A 22,255-nucleotide genomic window follows, 5' to 3' on the forward strand; every position below is an offset into this window, starting at 1 on the left:
AATGACCCACACAAAAGTGAGTTCCATTTTTCTTCCCTCTTTTCTCTCATGACTTGAATCTGAGGGTGGGTCTCAGTCATATGGAAATGGCCTGCGATATTACCTAAAAGGCCAAAAAAGTCCCTTTGAAATATAGTTCAAAGAATATGGAGGAAATTCTTATTTATATTTCTCCTTTAATACTCTTGGTTTTGTCTTGAGGGTGAACTCAGTGGAAAACTGCCTGACACCAATGTGGTGGCCAAAACTCCAAAAGAAATTCCACTTGTCTGGTTAGAACACTTGAAAAGGACCTCAGTGGGACAGATACTGTGGGGGGAATCTTAGAGAGGGAAATGCTAAAGAAGGGAATCACTCTAAATCTGTATCTGAAGCTGTGTAACTTCCAGTCTTATCTCTGAACTGCATACGTGCAGGACAGACCCAAAGCAGTTTGCAAAGACTTTGAAAATGGAACTGACATCAAAAGAAGAGAGAGAAGAACAGAACTTGTGGTGGGAACCTAAAAAGGGTGATTGCCTATGGAAACAAACACACAAAATCAATATTCTCTAGAGTATTTAAACATGACTCAAAATCTAAACAACAAAATATTGAAAGATTGCAGGATATAACCTAAAATTTTTTCACATAGAAAGCACCTAGAAAATGTGACCAAGTTTTAAGGAGAAGACAATTAAGATGTCAGTCCTGAGCTGCTGGAATGATCAAAGAATTTAAAGCAGCTATAATAATTGTGTTCCATGAGGTAAAGGTAAATACACTGGAAATAAATGAATAGATAGAAACTCTCAGCAGTGGAATACAAATTTTAAAAAGAGCCAAATAAATAGCTTTAAATGAAAAATACACCTGTCATAAAAATTCAAAAGATGAGCTCAATAGCTCAATGGAGATTAAGGAATCAGTAAATTTGAAGACAGATCAATAGTAATAATCTAATCTGAAGAATATAAAAAAGAAAGATTCAAAAGGCAATGACTAGAATCTCAGGGACATGTGGGATAACACCAAACATTTGCGTCATTTGAAGTCCCAGAAGGTTGGGAGAAAATGACTGATGCAGAAAATATCTTTGAAAAACAATGGTGCGAAGTCCCTAAATGTTGTGAAAGACATAAATTTATACATTTAAGAAGCTCAGCAAAGTCAAAATAGAATAAAGTCAAAGAAAACCATTCCCAGACACATCACAATTAAACTAGTGAGAACTGAAGATAATGAAAAAATCTTGAAAGCAGTTAGTGGAAAAAATGATGTTACATATAAAATAATGAATTAAGTGACCACTAAGATTCTATCAGAAATTGAAGTAATCAGGGCAGCCCTGGTAGCGCTCAGTGCTTTCAGGTTATGACTTCTGTAGCCTGAGTTTGAATCCCAGCCAGGGAGCTAACCCACATGGCACAGCTGACCTCTCCTGTCTCACCTGCTGCTCCCCTTAGCAGTATATTTCAGTGGATCTGCCTGTTCTGCTCCCCACTCTGTCTCTGGGGAATCCTCTCATCCCCTGCACCTCTGGCCTATACCCCAGTTCTTCCATGCATAAACAAATCTTTTTTAAAAAATAAATTGAAGTAATCGTGGTTCTATGAGGCTAAGAAATGATAGAAAGATACAAGTAGTTGGTATTATTATTTTAATTGTATAATTGTAGTCTAATTACCACATGTAAACACATTTATTTTCTACTCTATTTCCTCAACTTTGTCATGGTTTCCCATATGTGCAATTAATCCCAAGAATTGGATATAAACATACCTTTGCTATTATTTCTTTTGATTCACCCCCAAATCTTCTGCTCTTGTTGAAATGAGTTTCTAATTCATGTTTTGTTTTTGAACAGGTTTTTTAACTATAAATTTGCTCAAATTACATGGTTGTAATGCATCTTTTACTATTCTGTAGGGATATTATGAAGATCAAAAGAAATAAAGAGAAAAACTTAAAAGTGTATATGCCAAAGAAAACACTGTTAGTCATATTTCAGGAATAGTACCAGCTTGAAAGTTTGGAAAGCCTGCTTGCTTTTTGTCTATCTCATGAGAAAGTATTTTAGAGAGCAATGTTTTGCTCTCATTCTTCCCAAGGCTGGTCATGTTGGGGTTGTGTCAGTGAACAGTGACCCACAGGTAAGGCACCCACAGGTGCCAGCCAGGCACCGCATAAAACCCATACGGCCTTTAGCAAGGTATATGGCTGTAATTTGATGCACATTCAGCTCATATTAAATGCTACTTCTAATAAAAATGGAGATTCTGTCTTCTCTCTGGCACAGGAAACTAGAAGTAGTGACATTAAGGCACAAAAAGTTACATACAAAGTAGGATGCAAGGAGGAATAACATAACCAAATGGGTCTGAAAGTGTAGACTTTCTAAAAGTGTTTTCAGATCTGTGATCCCCTCTGCCTTCCCCAAATTCCTAGAGGCTTTAAAGCAGTAGCACACAAGATATCCACAAGGGACTCATGAACTTGGTTTCTTGACCAAATTCTTAGGCATGGAATGAGTGGAGTCAGCATGAAACATTAGGCAATCTTGGGTTGAAGGAGGACATGAAGAGTGGATAAGAAGTGTGTTTTCTCTGAATGAGAGACATTTCTGCTTAAAGGATGTCATATAAAGACAGAGCAAATTAAGGGTCTTGCAAATAGCTCATATGCCAGATGCATTTTCTAGAGCATCTTAAAATCCTTGACCAGAAAACAGCAAAAAAAACTCATTAATAACTTTATACTGTTACATGTTAACACTTCAGAGATAGAAAGTTAAATAAAATATATTGTTAATATTTTAAAAAATCCTTGGCCAATACTGAAGAAGAGGCACAGGCTTCTTGAACTCTATGATTCTCTGTTTAACAAAGGGCAGCAAAGCAAAGTAGAAAGAATGTAGAACCTGCAGCTAGACTGGGTTTCACTCTGATTCCTTGGGAACATGAGATGACCTCAGTTTCTCTTGGTTATAAGCAATAAGAAACCTATGTTTTTAAAATGAGATTTCTGTGCATTGCAAATGGTCTGCATGCATTCAATAGACACTTCTGAAAAAGAAACAGGATTTGAAAACTTCCTATGGTACAGAGTATTCTTTTTGCTATAGATGGGAAACAGACATGGAGAAAAATGGACACTATCTTAGATTTGCTGTGTTGGTACAAAATCCAGTAAACTTTATCCTGTTAGTCTTATTCTCATTCTAGAAGAAAATGTTAGGGAATAAAATCTTCCTACCCCCCCCCTTTCACTTTTCCCTTCTCATTTCCTTTTTCCAACATGTACAGACATGTCTGCCAATAGTTCATGCCCCTCTGGTGCCTCTCTCATGTAGACCCTATCACTTTTTAAAAAGTGGATCAAGTGTCATTAACTCAGATAAACTTGTCATCTCCATTCACAGTATACCATCCCAACTACAAATAAATAACATGTATTTGTTATGGCCAGTTTTCATCTGCAAGTGGTAAAACACAAAATAATATTTTTGTTAGACTTAGTCTAACTAATTCTTTTGTATCAACATTTCCTCACACCCGATTCATGTTTTTTATGAAGGACTTATTATTATAAGTCCTCCCTTTCTCTTCCCTTTCTTAGTAATTACATATAACATTTCAAGTTCTTACTTTTCTCACAATGCCTTTATTATATCTCTGAAACCCAAATCCACAAAATAAATCTAATTTAAATAAAAAAAAAATAGTCCCCTAAGAACTTGGTTTACTAATATTTTGCTCCAGCAGACTGAGTCACTAATCAAATATAAGATTTATTTTAATGTAATTTAGTCATTTAAAATTTCACCAGCATCAATAAATTTATCAGTCATTGCAGACTAAAGTAGCAGATCACTCAAAGAGAAACTATTACTCAAAGAGAAAACTATCAGATTAAAATGACCAGTGGTCAAGGCTAGCACTAGGGCACAGATGTCAGAACTACTCAAGAAAAGATGGGCTTTACAATGACAAGGATGGAGAGCAATCTTACCTGTCTTCTGTAAGCTTCATTAAGGTTGTTCCTCGAGTAGAGAAGACAATAAAGGACATTCTTAACTGTGGGCTGGAAATGAAAGGAAATTCTTTTAGGGCAGATGGAGACTGTGGAATGCTATTACATCATGACTGGCTGAGATGAGAACCAACGGTCAAAGGAAGCCTCCACAGCTGGTGTTGCAAACATTCAGCAAGCAGCAGACCCGATGCTATGGACCAAAGAAAAGACTCACTTTTTTTTTCCCCTAGAGGTTGATTCTGATTTGACACAATGGTTCATTGAGTGTGGATCACAAGTAAGAAAGCTGAAATTCATCACTGCCCTGTCCTCTGTCTGAAGAAGTATTTTCTAGAAGAGAACTTCAGTCCATATTAAATGCTGCATGGTGTCCGCATGGTGTGAAAACAATAACCCTGCAGATACAGTTTGATAGCGTCCCCACAGTAGCTGGGTGTATTCTACAATGATATCATCAGTCATTAAGAACACACAATAAGCTGTGAAAGTAGGATCACCTTCAACATTTAAATTCCACTTGGTTTCCAAAGGAAGTTATCCTATAAGAAAAGAATGTGCTGATGGGTGACAGATATCTATTTTATCCTTGGTAGTTATACTTCTCATATTAATGAGTAATGGCACCTGGGATGGCAGTGAGAATGGCACAGTTTTTATATGCCAGTGCTCAGGAGATGTGTCAGTGTAAAATCCACACTCTGGGAGATAGAACAACTCTCAGTTAAGAGCCAAACATGTTTCTTTGTCTGCAAGATGGACTGTTAAACTGTAGTGGATTCACCAGTGAATTGCTATCCTGTGAAGTTCTCTCTAGGTGACTAACTGGTTCATCAATAATAGCATCAAGCCATTTCTTCACAGTACAATAATCCCCCTGCCTCACCTGGCTCCAAATCTCATAGTTCCCACTTCCCTTTTCCGTTTTCTTAGTTTAGGACCTTGCTCTCAATTGTATGCAACTGTTTCCTAGCTGGTGACCTTGCCTAGCATCATCCTTTGCTCTGATCTATTCTTCACATTGTTTCCAGAATTGTTTCCCTAAAATATAAATCAGATCAAACTCTAGTGGCCCCTAGTGCCTCCAAGATATAATCTATGTTCACTGCCATATGTCTGAGGCATCTTTGGAAAGCCTTAGATGGTCATTAGTACTTGATAGGCACCCAACAATACCTGGTGAATTGAGTATTGGTCTCTTGAAACACATTTAGGTTCTCTGTCCATTGCACTGTGCTATGTGTTATTACCTTATTTGTGCAGGCCAGCAGGACATCATGTCCTAAATGACAATACTAACAATTTTTACAGCAGTCAAAATAATATAATGCCATCAGGCCTGATAACCACACAGCACTTACTAGATGCAAGGCACCATTGTAAGTGATTTGCATGTATTGTCTCATTAAACTAGGAACACTTTTATGAGATCAGTACTATTATTGCTCTTATTATCGTACCTCTTTCAGAAATTGGGACCCTGAAAGATAAAGCAATTTCTCAAGATCACACAGTGGGAGAGTGATGGATCTGGGGCTGAAAACCAAGCATGTTGTTTCTAGAACTTGGACTCTGCGCCCCATATAGAGAAATATATACAAGCTCCCTTATAGCAAGTTAAGCTCTGGAAAGAATGAATTTGAAATGTGGGAAGAAATGTAGGTTTCCAAGAAGTAATTGGTATATAAGTCTGAGCTAGAGACATAATTTGGGACTTCTCAGAATACTGATACGAGTAAAATTATTCAGAGTCAGCAATTAGAAGGGAAGCAAGGAAATGTAGAATCGACAGTAACGTTTAAAGATCTGGTTTAGGTCAGTGAAATGACTGAAAAACCTGAAGCCAGGGGAGAAAAGACTTTCAAGGAGAGAGAGGCTGAATTAAGTGAAGCCCCTCAATTCATCAGAATAAGCATTCAAGGAGCTCAATGGACTTTTACTCCAGGATATTACCTAGTAGCTTTGGTGAAAGCAAACAGGTAGAGGGTGGAGATGAAGGCCAGATGGCAGTGGGTTAAAGGATGACTGATGACTTAGGATATGGAAGCAGCAAATCTTCAAGCATATCAAAGTGAGAAACTAGTAAGGAAATAGGTTAGACTCTATAGGAAGTCATGATTGGAAAATGCATTGTTTTCAGATAATGGAAATGGAGTCAAGGGGAAGGTAGAAAAAAATACAAGAGAAATAAAGCCCTGAAGGAAAATGGAAACAATGGGATAAAATGAAATAAAATGAAGGGGTTCACCTTAAATGGGGGAGATATTTGAAATTCAAAGGCAGGTGGGAAGGTCATGCATGCAATTTTTAGAAGTCGGATTGGAACTGCAGGAATCACTTGCCTGCTGTTCTCTGGGTTCATGGTGATATAGGAGGTGAGGTTTTTGCTTTGAGTGATGGGTATGAAGTATAGGCTGGGGCATGAAGAAAATAGTGAAAAGTTAGAATTGTTATTAGGAAAACAGGAGAAAGTCACAATAAAGACAATCAAAAGGACTTGATATTTCAAGGATTCCACTGAAATTTGAAATGACATATTTGCACTGGCATCAGTGATTATTAGTGAATGAATATGCCCTTGCAGGACCAGTTGCTTATTTGAAGTGAATAAATAAAAACCATTCATTCCTTCTCATATTTTATTCACTTATTCAAAAGTACTGATTAAGCATGAACTATGTATGTGGCAGGAGCTGTCACAGACATTTGGCCTTCAGCAGTCAACAAAATATAGTTCTGCCTCTTGGAGTATGCCTGACAGTTATACTGCCGTGGTGCCGCACTATGAGGGAGTTGAAACAATCAGAGGAAAATGCCTCATAGTCTGGATAAAGCTATGCCAATATCTCTGGTCCTGTTTCTTCATCTATAAAACAGGAAGACTGCATTAAGCTGTCACTTAGTTCTCCCTACTCCTACCTCTTTGAGTCTAAGATAATGAAGATTCTGGAATTGCTGAAGGAATTGGGAAAGAGAAGTGTTGAGTGCCCACTCAAAGCCAGGTACTCGTTGATTTGCACATGTTTTATTTTATGATCTTCTATGCAAATTAGGGTTCAGCCAAGGTAAGTAAACTGCTAAGGTTGCGCAATGGAGTTTGGATTCAAATCCACATCTGACTAACTTCAAAGCCTTTTCCAGTAGACTTCTCTGCTTCACAGGGACAGATGAAAATAGCAAGTGGAGACACAGCAGATACTGTCAAGTTCTGGAGGCAGACTTGTTTTATATCACTCCCTTGGACCAAAGGATGAGAGTGCAGGAAAGGCCACTTTGGATCAGTGACAAAAACTTTCTGGAAACTGGAATCCTCCAACTCCTGGACTGCTTGCCTCAAAAGACAGCAGCTTCTCAGCAGAGCTATTCAAGTTGAGAGTTAGTTAATACCTCTTAGGATGGGTTGGAAGTCATTCCTTTCAATTCTAAGCTCTAAGAAACTCATAAGGGCCTCCCTGGTGGCGCAAGGGGATGGGGCGCAACCTATGAAGCTGTCCGCAGCCACTACAGCATGAGTTCGATCCCTGGCTGGAGAGCAACTCGCGTGGCGCAGCAGACCTCTCCTGTCTTGCCCGCTGCTCCCCTCAGCAGTGTATTTCAGTCGATCTGCCTGTTCTGTTCCCCGCTCTGTCTCTGGTGGATCCTCTCACTCCCCGCACCTCTGGCCTGTACCCTAGTTCTTGTATGCATAAATAAATAAATCTTAGAAAAAAAACCCACAAAAGTACTTTTACTACCACTGATGTACTTGTTTTTCTCCCCTCCCTCTTCTTTTGTCTCCCCTCCTTCCTCTAAAATCTGTTTTCCCTTTTTATATGGGTTTAAATGCTTCCTACAGCAACTTCCAATTTTTGATAAGGCAAAAGGGGACACTTCCTAACCAATTCCCTCCAATCAGGCAGGCAGGAACCTGTTAAGACCCGTAGTTGTATCTGGAGGGAATACATTTGCTATTATCCTGGTCTCAGAAGACAACGTGTATTCTGAAATAAGAATGTTATTCAAAGAAGACACTTATGGTTACTCATATCGGCTGGAAGACTCTATGGAGGCCATTAAGCAGGAGGGGAGATAGGCTAGTATTTACAATTATCAGGTCAGTTTTACCAAAAACCATGACAACTGGTTTTAAGCACAATCCAGAAAGCTATTACAATTGTGTTATCCCTTGGAGGCTGTATGCAAGAAAGGTGAAACTAGCTTCTTTATTACACTAGTGGGTGTCTATACTTACTGGAAAGTAGGACTGTTAAAACCTATAGGTTTATAGTGATGGTGTTCAAAGTTGTATTCTCCTGCCTTAGCAGTTTTGAGAGTGCTCAGAGGATTCTATCTGATAGGGCACCTAGTTAGTCTGGCCAACTGTCATGCTTTGCCCAGGACTAAGGGAAGCATCCAGGATTTGAGATTTTTAGTGCTAATACTGGGAAATTTCTGGGCATATCAGCACAAGTTGACTACTATAATATATCACACAGATGCCCAGTCAGGATAAGCCAACTGCCCCAGTGAAAGAAATTTCACTGTGAAAGAAATGCCCATGATCCAGCTACAAAAATATGTGTTATTTAATAACAGAGAGGAAAAGTTAAAATTGGCTCTTACAACCCAAATGTTCTCCTCCTAAAAACATGAAGTCAAAACCTACTTTAATATGTGACAAAGATTAAAGCAAATCAAATCTCTGGTCCAGGATCTGAGAGTCTAAAAAAAGTGTGCTAGAGTCACCAGTCATTAAAAGATAGCAAATACGGACTAGTTTTACTGATGGCAAAGTATAAACACTGACTTACTCACCTGATGAATTTGTGAGCCAGCTGTTCCACAAAGTAGTAAATTTCATTCCAGTGGTGTAGCACACTTCCCGACCTAGGAAAACAAAAGCAGATATTATTATCAGGAGTTCTCTTCATAGTCTCTAATTTTACATTTGACCTACACATTAACCGGGCTCATTATCTGAAACTTCAATAACTTTAGAATTATTTGAAAGGGCATTTAGATTTAATGTTAGAGCTCCTAAATATTTTGTAAAGCTCTCCTCCCACGCCATCTCCCAATCCTCCCACCCACTCCACACCCTCCTACACTAAACAAATGAAAACACCTGGGTGCAAACTTATTAACAGGTTAGTTTCAAATCTTTGTGAAATAGCTAATTTCATGACATTTAAATTATTCCTCTGATTGGGAAAGAAAAACAATTCCAATTTATTTCTTTGAAATTCGTACCAACTAGATGCCCAAATGAAGATAAACAAATCCCCCGCCTCAAAAAGAGTACAATGCCATTTTTCAATATAGGTGCAAAAATCTCTAAATAAAACAGTAGTAAAACTAATCTAACATGAATCCAAAAGAAGAATAATTAATTAATTGGTGGATTTTATTTCAGGAATGTATTGATAGTTTGACATTTAAGAAAAGCAAATGTAACTTGCCATACAAAAAATAAAAGTCAAACTACAGAGTCTTTCATTTCATTCACAAGGAATCCAGAAATCCTCTTACTAAAAAAAGAAGGAAACTGTTTTTTTGGTATATGTGAAATCCTAGAATTTTAGATTTAGAACAGGGTTTCTATATTTCCCAGGATTGACAGTGATGCCATTTATTCCTGCTTCAATTCAGCTTACAAATATTTTCCACAGTGCTTGTAGTCAGTCTGTTGCAGTGACTTCATATTAGGTTTTCCTATTCTAACCCACTCTTTTCTTTAGCTAGGAAGCCTGCTTCTTTTCACTGAAGGATCTGTTACAGCTGAGCTCTGCATTTCTGCCCGTCATTCTAATAGTTGTTGAGGTTAGAGCTTGCTTCTTATACTCTGACATGTTATACTGCAAGCATTTTCCACTGATTTCAAATTACTTTTATTATTTTATCCACTCATGTAACTTAATTTCAACTTCTAAAGAGTTATTTGTTATTTTTTTCTTTCAAAATATATCAAAGCTATTTAAGATGAATCTGTGCAAAGCAGATTCTATACCTTCATTTTCACGGTATAATATCCCTAATATTATTTTTGGGATAAAATTCTCATTCAGGTTGAGTATAATCCATCTCTAGGAGAATTTATTTTTCTCTGCCAGATACCCAGAAATGATGTTTGTCTGACCTGAACAGAAGTGATATAATATGTCTTAGTGATGAAAAGAAAGACTGCATCCTAAGGCTATCTCACTTTTTCTAAATTAATCTATAACTTCAATGCTAGGAAAACTTCTCAAAGGATGTTTTGTGAAAATGACTTAAAAAGTGAAGTGAGGGTCTCCCTGGTGGCGCAGGCGATTGAGCGCAGCGCTGTGAAGCTGTGCACAGCCTCTGCAGTGCGAGTTCGATCCCGGCCAGCTAGGGAGATTCCCACATGGTGCAGCAGACCTCTCCTGTCTCGCCCGCTGCTCCCCTCAACCGTGTATTTCAGTCAGTCTGCTGTTCTGTTCCCCGCTCTGTCTCTGGTGAATCCTCTCACTCTCCCGCACATGTGGCCTGTACCCGGGTTCTTGTATGCATGAATAAATAAATCTTTAAAAAAGTAAAAAATAAAACTAAATTGAAATTCTTTTTTTTAAAGATTTATTTTTATGCATACAAGAACTGGGGAACAAAAAAAGGCAGGTTGACGGAAGTAGACTGCTGAGGGGAGCAGCGGGCAAGACAGGAGAGGTCTGCTGTGCCATGTGGGTAGCTCCCTGCGGACAGCTTCATAGGTCACGTCTTAACCCCTTGCACCACTAGGGAGGCCCCGAAATGAAATTCTTTTCTTCAAGACATAAGGACCCTCTAGTACAAATTCTTTTAAAGAAAGGGATAATTTATCCACCTAAAATGGCTACAATTTTGAATGAAGTAAGATACCATACATAATTTCCAAGATAAGAAAAGATGTCTGCAACAAATATAAAAGGAAAAACACTAGTGTCCAGGAGAGGTCAATAACTTGCACAAGTGAATATTAAAAAGTCAAATAACAAATAAGCAGACAGAGGACCAGAACAGGCAGTCTCCTTAAGCATGGTGAATCAACATTTGAAGTAACATTTTAGAGAACTCTGCTAGTAGATATAGAAATGCGTAAACAACTGTGAAACACCATTCATACCCTTCAGATTGGTGAAAATTTAAATGTCTGAGAGTATTAAGATTTGGTGATAATATGGGCTAAGCAAGAATGCTGGGACATTGCTGGTGGATATGGAAATTGATATCACTACTTAGGAGAGCAATTTGGCACATACCTAGTGAGGTTAAAGATAAGCATTTCCTATGACCAGCTGCTCTATTTCTAGGTTTACAAACAAGGGCATGTGTACATGAATCTTGTAAAATAATGTTCCTTGTTGCATTTTGTAATACAGTCAAAAATATATAAATAACCTGAATATGTATCAGTAGATACCATCTATGAATACACACATTCTCTCTCACACACACATCTTATTTCTTAAAAAAAAAAAAAAGTGAAAAAGTGTTGACATTTGCTCATTTTATGTGGAGAACTCATGGGTGTTTATTATGTTTTCCTTTATTCTATTTTTAAGGACGTAAATTGTTCTAGGAACTTTTAAGGGGCACTGCAGAAGGAATCAAAAGACAAGGATAGAGTCCCAGGTCCTTCCTCATATTAGAGATAGTTTTTATAGTTATAGTTTCATGTACTGAACCTATTTTAGCTAATTTGAGTATTTGGCATGACCACCAGCAGGGGAATTATACCTGGAACTTCATACTTCTTATTAACTAAAAAAAAAAAGCTTACTATGCAGCACTATTCTGGTTGCCTCAGGTGCAGAGATGGATAAAACATGATGCTTTCCCCACAGGAATTCAGAGTTGAGTGGGAAAGAAAGGTGAATTAAACTGTAATATTCATGACAAGAACTGCAGTTTAGGGCTGTGCTTTTAGAACTAGAAGACGAATGATTCGCATTGCTTGCACAGAATCTGACAGGGGTTACTTAATTTAGATCTTGAATGATAGGTAGAACCTGGCACCGTTCTCAGAATTATGTACAATTATTCCTAAGGGTTTAGAATGCAAAATGTAATAACAAAACAAGAACTCTGAATCTCATTCTGATTTCTTTCTCAAATGCATTCTTCTGTATTTATTTGAGTTTCAAAATCTCCTGTGGTTAGGCTCCTTAGAAAACACAAGCTCTTTCCATTAGCCACACATACAACCTGAGTCAGCTAAAATCAAGTGAGCCAAATTCTGTTTAAATACCCACTCCCACCTCTTTTGTACACGGGGCAGAATACAGTGAAAGGAAAAAAAAAAGAGAGGTCACAGTTGGAACTATCACCCTTTTATCCTGAAGGAGAACTATTGCCTAATGTATGAACATTATAAAACTGTCAGTCCCCACTTTCTCTTAGTCCCACCCAGATGAAGTCACTGATGTCTTCAGTGACCCATCCAGCTCCCCAGCTAATCCAGGAAGGGAACGGCAGCATCAGGTGCTACTAAGTGGATCCAAAATTAGTCCTACTGGGCCTCCCCGGTGGCGCAGCGGTTGAGCGCTGGGTTGTGAAGCTACCCAAAGCCTCTGCGGTGCCGGTTCGATCCCCCGCTGCTCCCCGGCCACCGGAGGAGGGTCCCGCAGGGCGTGCAGACTTCTCCTGCCGCCCGCTGCTCCCCTCAGCAGTGTATTTCATCAGTCTGTCTGTTCTGCTCCCCGCTCTGGCTCTGGTGAATTCTCTCACCCTCCCGCGCTTCTGACTGTACCCAGTACTTGTATAAATAAATAAATACTCTTTAAAAAAAAAACCCAAAAAACAAAAAAACAAAATTAGTCCTACTGTCAAAGGTCCTGAACTTGTTATCTCCCTCTGTTCTCTCCCCAGCTTCTTCATTGACTTTCCTCTCCTTCCTCCTGGCCTTACCACTCCAGACCCTTAATTGGCTGGAGTTCTAACCTGGCCCAGATCTTCTTGTCCAAGTACTTACTAGGGTCATAGACAAACCCTCCTCCTGAGCAAAAAAGCTTGACCTTGACTCTTGCCTCTACTCTAGCTTCCTTAGTTACCAGTATAGATCCCAACCAAGTCACTCAGCAGGACTTTTGAGTCTGGACTACCCATCCTGCTCCTGCCTGTCATGGAGATCCGATGCAGGATGCCTAGCCCACCCCACTGACTTGTGAGCAATGTAACGGATGGTTATTAAGTCAGTGATTTTTTTCTTTTCCTTTTTTTTTTTTTAAAGATTTATTTATTTATTTATACAAGCACTGAGTACGGTCAGAAGCACTGGAGGGTGAGAGAAATCACCAGAGCCACAGCGGGGAAGAGAACAGGCAGAGTGATGAAATACACTGCTGAGGGGAGCAGCGGGTGCGGCAGGAGAGGTCTGCATGCCACGTGGGACCCTCGCTGATGGCCGGGGATCGAACTGCCGCTGCAAAGGCTAAGGCACCAGGGGTGGTCCAGAGCTCAACTGCTGCGCCACCAGGGGTGGTCCAGTCAGTGATTTTTAAGCTATAAAATGCAATGATTTTGAAAATCAGTTTGGTGGGATGTTGCCAGCAAAAAAACCAAACAAACAAGCAAACAAAAAAACCTAAAATAAAATGGAAACAGGGTACATTGCAAACTATAACAGAAAGAAATGCTATGTGAAACTTGTCAGTTTTTTGTAAGTATTGCATAATACTGCATCAAGATGTACATTATATTTTTTCTTATAGATGATGATCAAAAAGATATAGGAAAATATCTCTACCAGCTCACTTTTTCCAATGCACACACATACCAGAAAAGGCCAAAAAACATTTTCTTATATCAACTATTGGTAATTCTGGTGCAAATCCAACACAAGATTGTTACTCGTGTCCTTGAGAAACCTACAATTGAGGTAGCTCCCCCAAAGATATTTCCCACAACTGAAATACACATTAAGTGACATCCATAACAATGTGATCTATGGAGGCTGGGCAACTGACCATGACCATACAAGGGGCTGCACTGTGGCTGCCAGGGAAGTCAGGAGACCCTGCTACATCTATGCCATAAGTACACCAGAGCCCCTACTCTGCCCACCCCCAAGCATATAGACCTATGAGCCAGAGAAGTACAAGGAAGGGGGAGACAAAACCTAAGAGACAAATCTACAGATTCTTGCAATGGGCTGAGATTTTCATTTTGGAATAAAGTTGCTTCTTCTCCTCACTACCCTTGATACACCTGCACCCAGCAGGAGAGAATTATGAAGAAATGCAAAGCAGCTTTAAATTATTTTCTGTATGTCTAAATATGGTAAGAATAATTTTTTTTTTCTTATCAGAGACACATACTTTTGATTACTGCATTTCTTTATACTGGACTTTTAAAAAATTCTTATAGATTTTCTGGGTTAAAGTTTATTAAAAAAAATTCTAATACTCTTGATAACTATGGCCAAATTGCACACTACGGCCTTTGCCCGAGATGTTTTACTTTCTTATATTTCAGCTTCCTGTAGGCAATGGGGATAACAATGTCTATTGCTTGATGATTGTTTAGAGGATTAAATCTAATGTTTGTAAGATTCTCATTGTCTGTGGAGATAGGATAAATCCCTTCTGAAATACCTGTACATTTTATAAATGAAAATGGATTGCCACTATAGTTTTTATTTGGATGTATTCAATTACAAGTCACAGATTTTTAAAAATTTATTCTTCATTTGATTTTCCTTATTTTAAAAACACTGAATATCAGTTACGACCAGCACATAATGTGTCAAACCCAGTGCAAAATGAAAATGCAACTCCTCTTCCTCAAAACTTAAGAATTTCAACATGGCAACAGCAGAGCATTAAACTAAGCTGGAGCCCCAAGGTGTGTATAGGTCCCTGGCCCATAAAGCTCTGCATCCATCTTTTTGGCCTATTTCTATTAAGATGCAAGTGTTTTCTTAGCAAAAGTGTGAGCAGATTTTTTCTTATGAGGATCAGGCAGTACATATTTTGGGCCCTGAAGGCACGTGCAGGCTGCCATCCTAACCTCCGCCCTAGACAGTAACTTGCATTCAGTCTTCCTCATAATGAGATAGAATAAAAATCTATATATTTTTTCCCAGTAGCTGAAGTTTTAGTTTACTATTCATTTCCTGTTATTTATTGCTGAGAATGTGGACTAGAAAATTGTGTCTTGGGACCTATAGGGAGGCATTCTTTGTGACTTAATAAATATTTCATGGGCATTTGAAAGGAAAGTTTATTCTCTGTAGGATATAGGATTTAAGATGTACATATGAAATCATTAATTATTATTCATGTCATCTCTATTCTTTGAACTCTTAAATATTCAGTGTAATGTCTTCTGATTCTATTGAGAAAATAATTTGGTATTCGTATTTGTGAGTTATCTTTATACATTTCCTAAATATTGAAGCCCCCTTGTATTCCTAGGATAAATTTTACCTGGTCTCGGTGTATTATTTTTTACTACACTGTTGGTTTTGTTTTAATGATATCTGATTTTTGGATTTTAAACTTTTTTTTTTCAAATTGGTTAGAAGTTTTGTCTATGAATGTATTATCTTTGGGAGATATTGAAGTCACTTGTATGTTCTTTCTAAAATAAATTGGGAAACTCACCATCTTTTTGTCTTTAAGTTTAATTCTGAAAATTTCTGCTACTTGAAGATGTGATAAGACTTTCCATTGAAACCACCTGGTCCTAAACCAAAGAACATCCTTACTAGGGCAAATTAGTTCCTCTCAAAATTCCAGATTTTAGTGGGGGAGGGCAAAATATGAAAGAGTGAGCATTTCACTTAAAGAGATTTTTAGAAGTCCCTATACTAAACTGTAATCTAACACTGGTTCAAAATTGAGGGATTTCCATTCCTCCTGCTACCCAGTACATGGATTTGGGTGAAAGAGGAATTTGTAAATGAAAAAAACCTTTTGGGGGATTGGTATATGTAAATGTAGGAGTAATTTTTGGTATCTTCAGTGAAAAATTGACATGTACTGCTTTGAGATCCATTTTTAAAATTTTGTATTTGCTATGTAACATTCTGACTTATTTTTTCCAGTGCCATTACTGATTACTGTTTCTTTTATAAATAATTTTTCTTATAGTTTTCTTCTAACACATTTCCCATTTTGATGTCGATATTTTCATGTTGTTTTATTCAATAAGGGTATGTGGATGGCATACACTTTGAATTTTTGTGTGTCTGAGGAATCCTACTTATAAAATCGCAGTATCACATTTTACTCTAGACAAATTACTAAAAAAATTTTTTTTAAGATTTATTTATACAAGTACTGGGGTACAGTCAGAAGCTGGGAGGGTGAGAGAATTCACCAGAGACAGAGCGGAGAACAGAACGGGCAGAGTGATGAAATACACTGCTGAGGGGAGCAGCAGGCACAGCAGGAGAGGTCTGTGGCACCATGTGGGACCCTCAGGGCAGCCAGGGATTGAACTGGCACTGCAGAGCCTGCGGGTAGCTTTGCAGCCCAGCGCTCAACTGCTGCGCCACCAGGGGAGGCCCTGAGATTTTTTTGAGTGTTTAATATTGTAGACTAAACAACAAATCTAATGCCAATATTACTTTTACTTTATCCTTGGGGGAGGGAAGAAGAAAATGGGAAGCTTATTTGTTTTGACTTTTTAAAGAATAGACCTATATACTCTTGTATTTTAATAATTTATCTAAGATTATATAAATTGTTGATTCTTTAAAAATATCCTTGAAGACTTGTTTAGTCCTCTAGATGTGAAGGATCGACTCTTTTCTTTAGCTCAGGAAAATGAGATTTTATGATCATTTTAAATTATTTTATCTCTTATAAATGTTCCCTTATCTCTTCTTAGAATTTTTTAAAGATATATTGGATATTTCTATTCCTAACCTTTATATTACTTATCTTTAATCTTATTACTTTAATCTCTTTGTTCTTCTTGAGTTCAAGGAAAAGATTTATTCACTTATTTTTTTTCTTTTTTTAAAATACTTATTTATTTATTTATTTATACATACATACATACATACATACATACATACATACATACATACAAGCACTGGGTACAGTCAGACGTGCGGGAGGGTGAGAATTCACCAGAGCCAGAGCAGGGAGCAGAACAGACAGCCTGACGAAATACACTGCTGAGGGGAGCAGCGGGCGTGGCAGGAGAGGTCTGCTGAGTGTTATGTGGGACCCTCCCCAGGCGGCCAGGGAGCGAACTGGTGCTGCAGAGGCTGCCGGCAGCACAGCGCTCAACTGCTGGGCCACCGGGGAAGCCCTTATTTACTTATTTTCTTACATCATTGCTCATTATGCTACAAAATTTGATGTCTCCCCTCAAGTGTAGTCCCTATTTAAGGATACCTTTTTTTAACTGTATGCCAATGAATTTACTTTCTGCAATATTCAGTGTGGTGGATATTGCTTCCATTAGCGTTGACGATTCGAAAATGGCATATATTTTTTAAAAGCTTCTTATTTTCACCTTATTCCTTCCTCCTGACAGACTGCTGGTTTCTTGATGCTTGATGATCATCTAAAAGTTTATTGAAAATGCTAATTAAATATCGATCTGCTTAAATGACTTCAGTGGTCATTGTTCCTTTTTTAAATAAAATAACATATTTTAAAGTATTTTTCCAATCTTTGATTCACTTTTTGCATGGTTTCTTGAAGAAAATTATCCCTAATCCTGTTTTAAAAAAATTCACAACTATTTGAATTATGTCTTTTATTTTCTTCACATGTAAGTGAGTTTTTGGCTAAATGTAACATTTTGGTCATAAATTTATCTACCATTTAATGTTGTCTCAATCTGTCAACATTATCTACCATTTAATGTTGCAGGGACTTTGCATGTAACCTGTGTATGTTTTCTCCCCCTCATAAAACTCTTTTGTCTTTGAAATTCAAAATTTTCACATGAAGTATCTAAGTATTAGTCTCTTTTAATTAATTAACTTATATTTCTACTTAATGAACTATTCCCATTTGGATTTTCAATTTTTCTTAAATCAAGAAAATCCACTTGTAGTAAATCTTTCAAGATTTCTTTTAGAAACATTGTCTTTCTTTAGCAACCCAAATTATCTGGCCTATTGGAATTCTATTTTTGTCATTCACTATCATCTTCTCTCTCAACACTTTCATATAACTCATTTCCTACTCAAACATACTTTATTATTTATTTCACTTTCTGCCATGTCAATCCTGCTCTGTACTCCATCTACAGTGACTAAATTTTTCCATATTACTTTATATTTTCTTAACTGTTATAGGTCTCTTGTCTTCTCATATTTTATCCCATTTCACAAATCTCTTGACTTCATTGAGAACACAAAATATATGGTGCTAAAGATTTTTGTTGAAATTCTTTCCATAAATTTGTTTTTCCTCCATCTAAAGACTTTCGTTTAATCATTTTAAGTCACTAAAATTTTGTAGACCTTATCCTTGAATATGGAAAGGTGTAACTAAATCTGGTTTCTGCTTTCCAATATTAGGTGACAGACAAATGAACAGAGAAGATTTTGCATTGTCTCACACACAAGATAGATGTTGCATTGGCTCACACTTACAGATTTCTCTAAGAAACTTAATCCTGGGAAGAGAAGTTTGCCTTAAAGGCTAAAGTAAGCTTATGTTAGTGTTCCATCAATCAGGGGAGTGGAGAATAGAATAAACCTTAATCTTTTGCCAAAAGGAACGTCATCCCTGCAAGTGTTGTGTGTTTGTTTTGGACAAGACTACTCCAATTCCACCTTGTTGTATGTAATGTAATGTTTTTTTGTTTTTTTGTTTTTTTTTAACCTGGTCTCTACTTCAGGCTCTATATTGTGCTGTACCTGACCTCATTCCTGATCCTTGTTATATCCACATGATCAAGACAGAACTCTGTCAATTCCCTGGAATCACAGGATCTGTGGGGAGGACTCTGCAATGCTGGACAGAATAACTCTCACAAAGATGCCTGGTTTTCATGAGCTTTCTCTCTTGTGGCTTCATTTCTTCTTTGACTATCCAATGCAGCTGCTTCTGTATGATGCTAATGCACAATGGCAAGTAGGGTTCTCATCCTTCTTACATCCCACTCTTTACTTTAAATTCCTTTCTAGTTTTGGGATTGTTCTTGGGACTCCTCCAGAATCTTTCTCTACATGTTTTTTACAGCTTAGCAACAGGGTTGAAAGTAGACCCTAGCTGACCTCTTTCAAACTCAGTCCGTCTGATTTGCTTCCAGAGAATTTCTTAAAAATGTTTGCATGTCAATGTCACTGTCCTTGATCTTTGGACCTGGTGAAGATGCCTAAATAAGACTTTCTCTTTTTAGGAGGGTTAGGTTTATATGATAGTGGGGGAGATATGAAGGAGGAACTATCCATGTTCAGCTTCATTTTCAAAAGTCATAAATACATTTTCTTTCCTTTCCCATTTCCCACTAAGCCCTTCAACTCATTAAATTTCAGTTTCTGTACTTACAATTCCTTAAGATAGCACCAATTGGTGACTTTCAAAAGTCACCAATATCTTTATTTCTGATGAAGTATATGTCCTTTCTCAATTTGCATCTTGCTGGATATATTTATACATGCATAAATACAAAAGATAATACTGATTGATTCAGCAAACTGATTTTGAAATGCTTACAAGGTCCTTTTGTGCCTATAAAAATTAATAATCACAACATTCAATGTTCATTAAGTACTTACATAGGCACTGTGCTGAACATTTTACATTAATTGCCATTTAATAATAATAATAATAGCTAGACCTTAATGAGCACTGCTTATAGGTTCATAAGACTGTTCTGGGCACAACTACCTATTGTGTGCCCAGACAGCACTATTAGTTTCCTTTTTATAGATGAGAAAAATGAGTTCACAAAGAAGTAACTTACTCAAAGACACACAGCTAATAAGTGGTAAGATTGAGACTTGACCTTGGGTGGTTTGGTTCTAGACACCATGTTTAAACAGCCTCCCCTCTGGTGTTTAAAGCTCTACTTTTACTATATTTCCCCCTTTCTGCTTTATTTATTCAATGATCAAAAAGATTGTAGGTTTTTCTAATTAATTAATTTTATTTTCTTACATCGCTGTAGTCCCCATGGTTCTCTTGCCACTATATCACCCATAAACCATCACCACAGTCCCTTGTGTTCTTCCCTCTCAGTGACCAACTTTTACTATTTGGCCAACACTTCTTTTTCTGCCCCCCACCACCATTCCTTATATCCCCATGTTCCTTACTCACCCCACTCCCTCTCTACTTCAGAGCCTTCAAGATGCTTATTGATGTCCATGGTTTTGAGAATATTTTACATTATTGAATTGTCTGCTATGTAATATCCAGTATTTATTTTTATCATTCTAAAATACTTTGCTACACATATTTCTCTCAAATTCCCTCCATTTTTCTGAAAATTACTGTATTTCATACTCTTGTGGTTATATAATACTCCATATGTGGACATACCACATCTTTTTGATCCAATCATCTCTTGATGATTGATCAAGGCTGCTTCTAGGTCCTAGCTATTATAAATAACACTGCTATGAATATTGTGGAACAAAGGGATTTTTGTGTTGATGGTATCATATTCTTTGGGCATATGTCCAAGTGTGGGATTGTTGAGTCATAGGGTATTTCTATTTTCAGTTTTTTAAGGTAAATCCAGGTTACTTTTCATGAAGGTTGTACCAGTTCACATTCCCACCAACAGTGCAATAGAGTTCCTTTCCTCTGCATCCTCACCAATACTTGTTGATGTGTGTCTTTTTAATGTGTGCCATTCTCATGGGTGTGAAATGGCATTTCGTTGTGGTTTTAAACTTATCAGATGTGATGAAGAACAATTTTTCATGTCCTTTGGCCTTCTGGATATACTTTTTGGTGAACTACCTGTTGATATCTGCTATCCATTTATTGATTGTTAAATTGTATGAGTTTTTTAATATCTTGGGTATTAATCCCTTATCAGTTATATGTTTTGTAAATATTTCTCCCATTCACCAGGATGTCTTTGTCTTATATTTTCTTTCACTGTATAGAAGCGTTTTAATTCAAGGTAATCCCAATTGTTTATTTCTACTTTTAACTTCCTTGCCACAGGGGTTAAGTCACCAAAAATATCCTTATTGTTTGTATCATGAAGTGTTTCACAAATGTTTTCTTCTATATATTTTATTGTTATAGGTCTTACATCTAAATCTAATCCACTTGGAGTTTTTTTGTGTGCGTATTAACAAATCCATCCAACTTCATTCTTTCATGTATGACTTTCCAATTTTCCCAGCAACATTTATCAAAGAGACTGTTCTTTCCCCAGTTTTTAGAATCATAGGTCTGGTGCTAGTATGTATATGGACTTATTTCTTCTGGGCTTTCAATTCGATTCCATTTATCCATGTATCGTCTTTTTTTTTCTGCCAATACCATATTGTTTTTACTACTATTGCTTTATAGTAAAATTTGAAGTCAGATAATGCGATACCTCCATTTCTTATCTTTTTTTCCTCAGTGTAGTTTTAGCAATTTGAGGCTAAATTTGTGTTTTTAACACCTATGTACCACTGCCTCCTCGTGGAAGGGTCAGGAAATGCACAAATACAATTCATAGATTTAGGTGCTAAACTAAGTAAGAAGTGCTAAAGAATTTTCACAATGAATATTTGGTGGTAGGGATACCAGGAAAGGTCTTAAAAATTTGTGCACTCAAAATGGAATCAGGAGCACTACACTGGTTGTCCATTACAATGCAATAAAGTGTGCAAGGTGCTTTCTCTGTTTGACTTCCAATCCTCTCCCCTTTTATTTTTTTGGCATTATCTTGTGTGACAGTTCATAAGCAGGATGATCATATAATTTAAAATCCAAACTGAGATTCTTTCAAGAGTAAAATAGAAAGCTATTAAAAATTCCATTGGCTCAGCAAGAATAGGTCAAGAATGTCCTGAGCAACATGGTTACTTATTTGTGGTTAGATTATAGCTGTCCAGTGGCATTTCCTTTTACTTTACATTGTTTATTGTTGTGACTGGTGTACAGTCACATTTAGGATCCTTCACTTTTACTTGCTATGTAATACTACAAACTGGATAATTGTGATTCCGATCATAATCCTTTTATCACCAAGATGTTGGGAAAATCCTGTTCCAGGTGGTTCCTACAGGTACTTATTAATTAGAGTTGTACATGGCTGAGTATTGCCATTGGAGGAAGAAAAGATAAGGCTTCTGCAAGAGACTCAGAGGACAAATGCTAAAGTTTATTTTTCTCTATCC

The 22,255-nt window shown here is 37.4% G+C and overlaps 1 protein-coding gene across 1 annotated transcript in view; it reads right to left on the bottom strand.

Annotated features, from left to right (window-relative positions):
* The window catches only part of ANTXR1 (ANTXR cell adhesion molecule 1), a gene marked incomplete at its 3' end in the record, with an annotated part of 210,237 nt that overhangs the window by 177,314 nt on the left and 10,668 nt on the right, over positions 1 to 22,255 (bottom strand). Inside the window, exons 2-3 of the mRNA XM_084234447.1 lie at positions 8,806 to 8,877; positions 3,991 to 4,062 (exon numbers count right to left, since the gene is read on the bottom strand). Of these exons, the coding sequence (XP_084090573.1) occupies positions 3,991 to 4,062; positions 8,806 to 8,877 (144 nt within the window). The remainder of the gene's footprint in view (positions 1 to 3,990; positions 4,063 to 8,805; positions 8,878 to 22,255) is intronic.

The sequence above is a fragment of the Talpa europaea genome (genome assembly GCF_964194135.1).
Source record: "Talpa europaea genome assembly, chromosome: 6".
Taxonomy (NCBI): domain Eukaryota; kingdom Metazoa; phylum Chordata; class Mammalia; order Eulipotyphla; family Talpidae; genus Talpa; species Talpa europaea.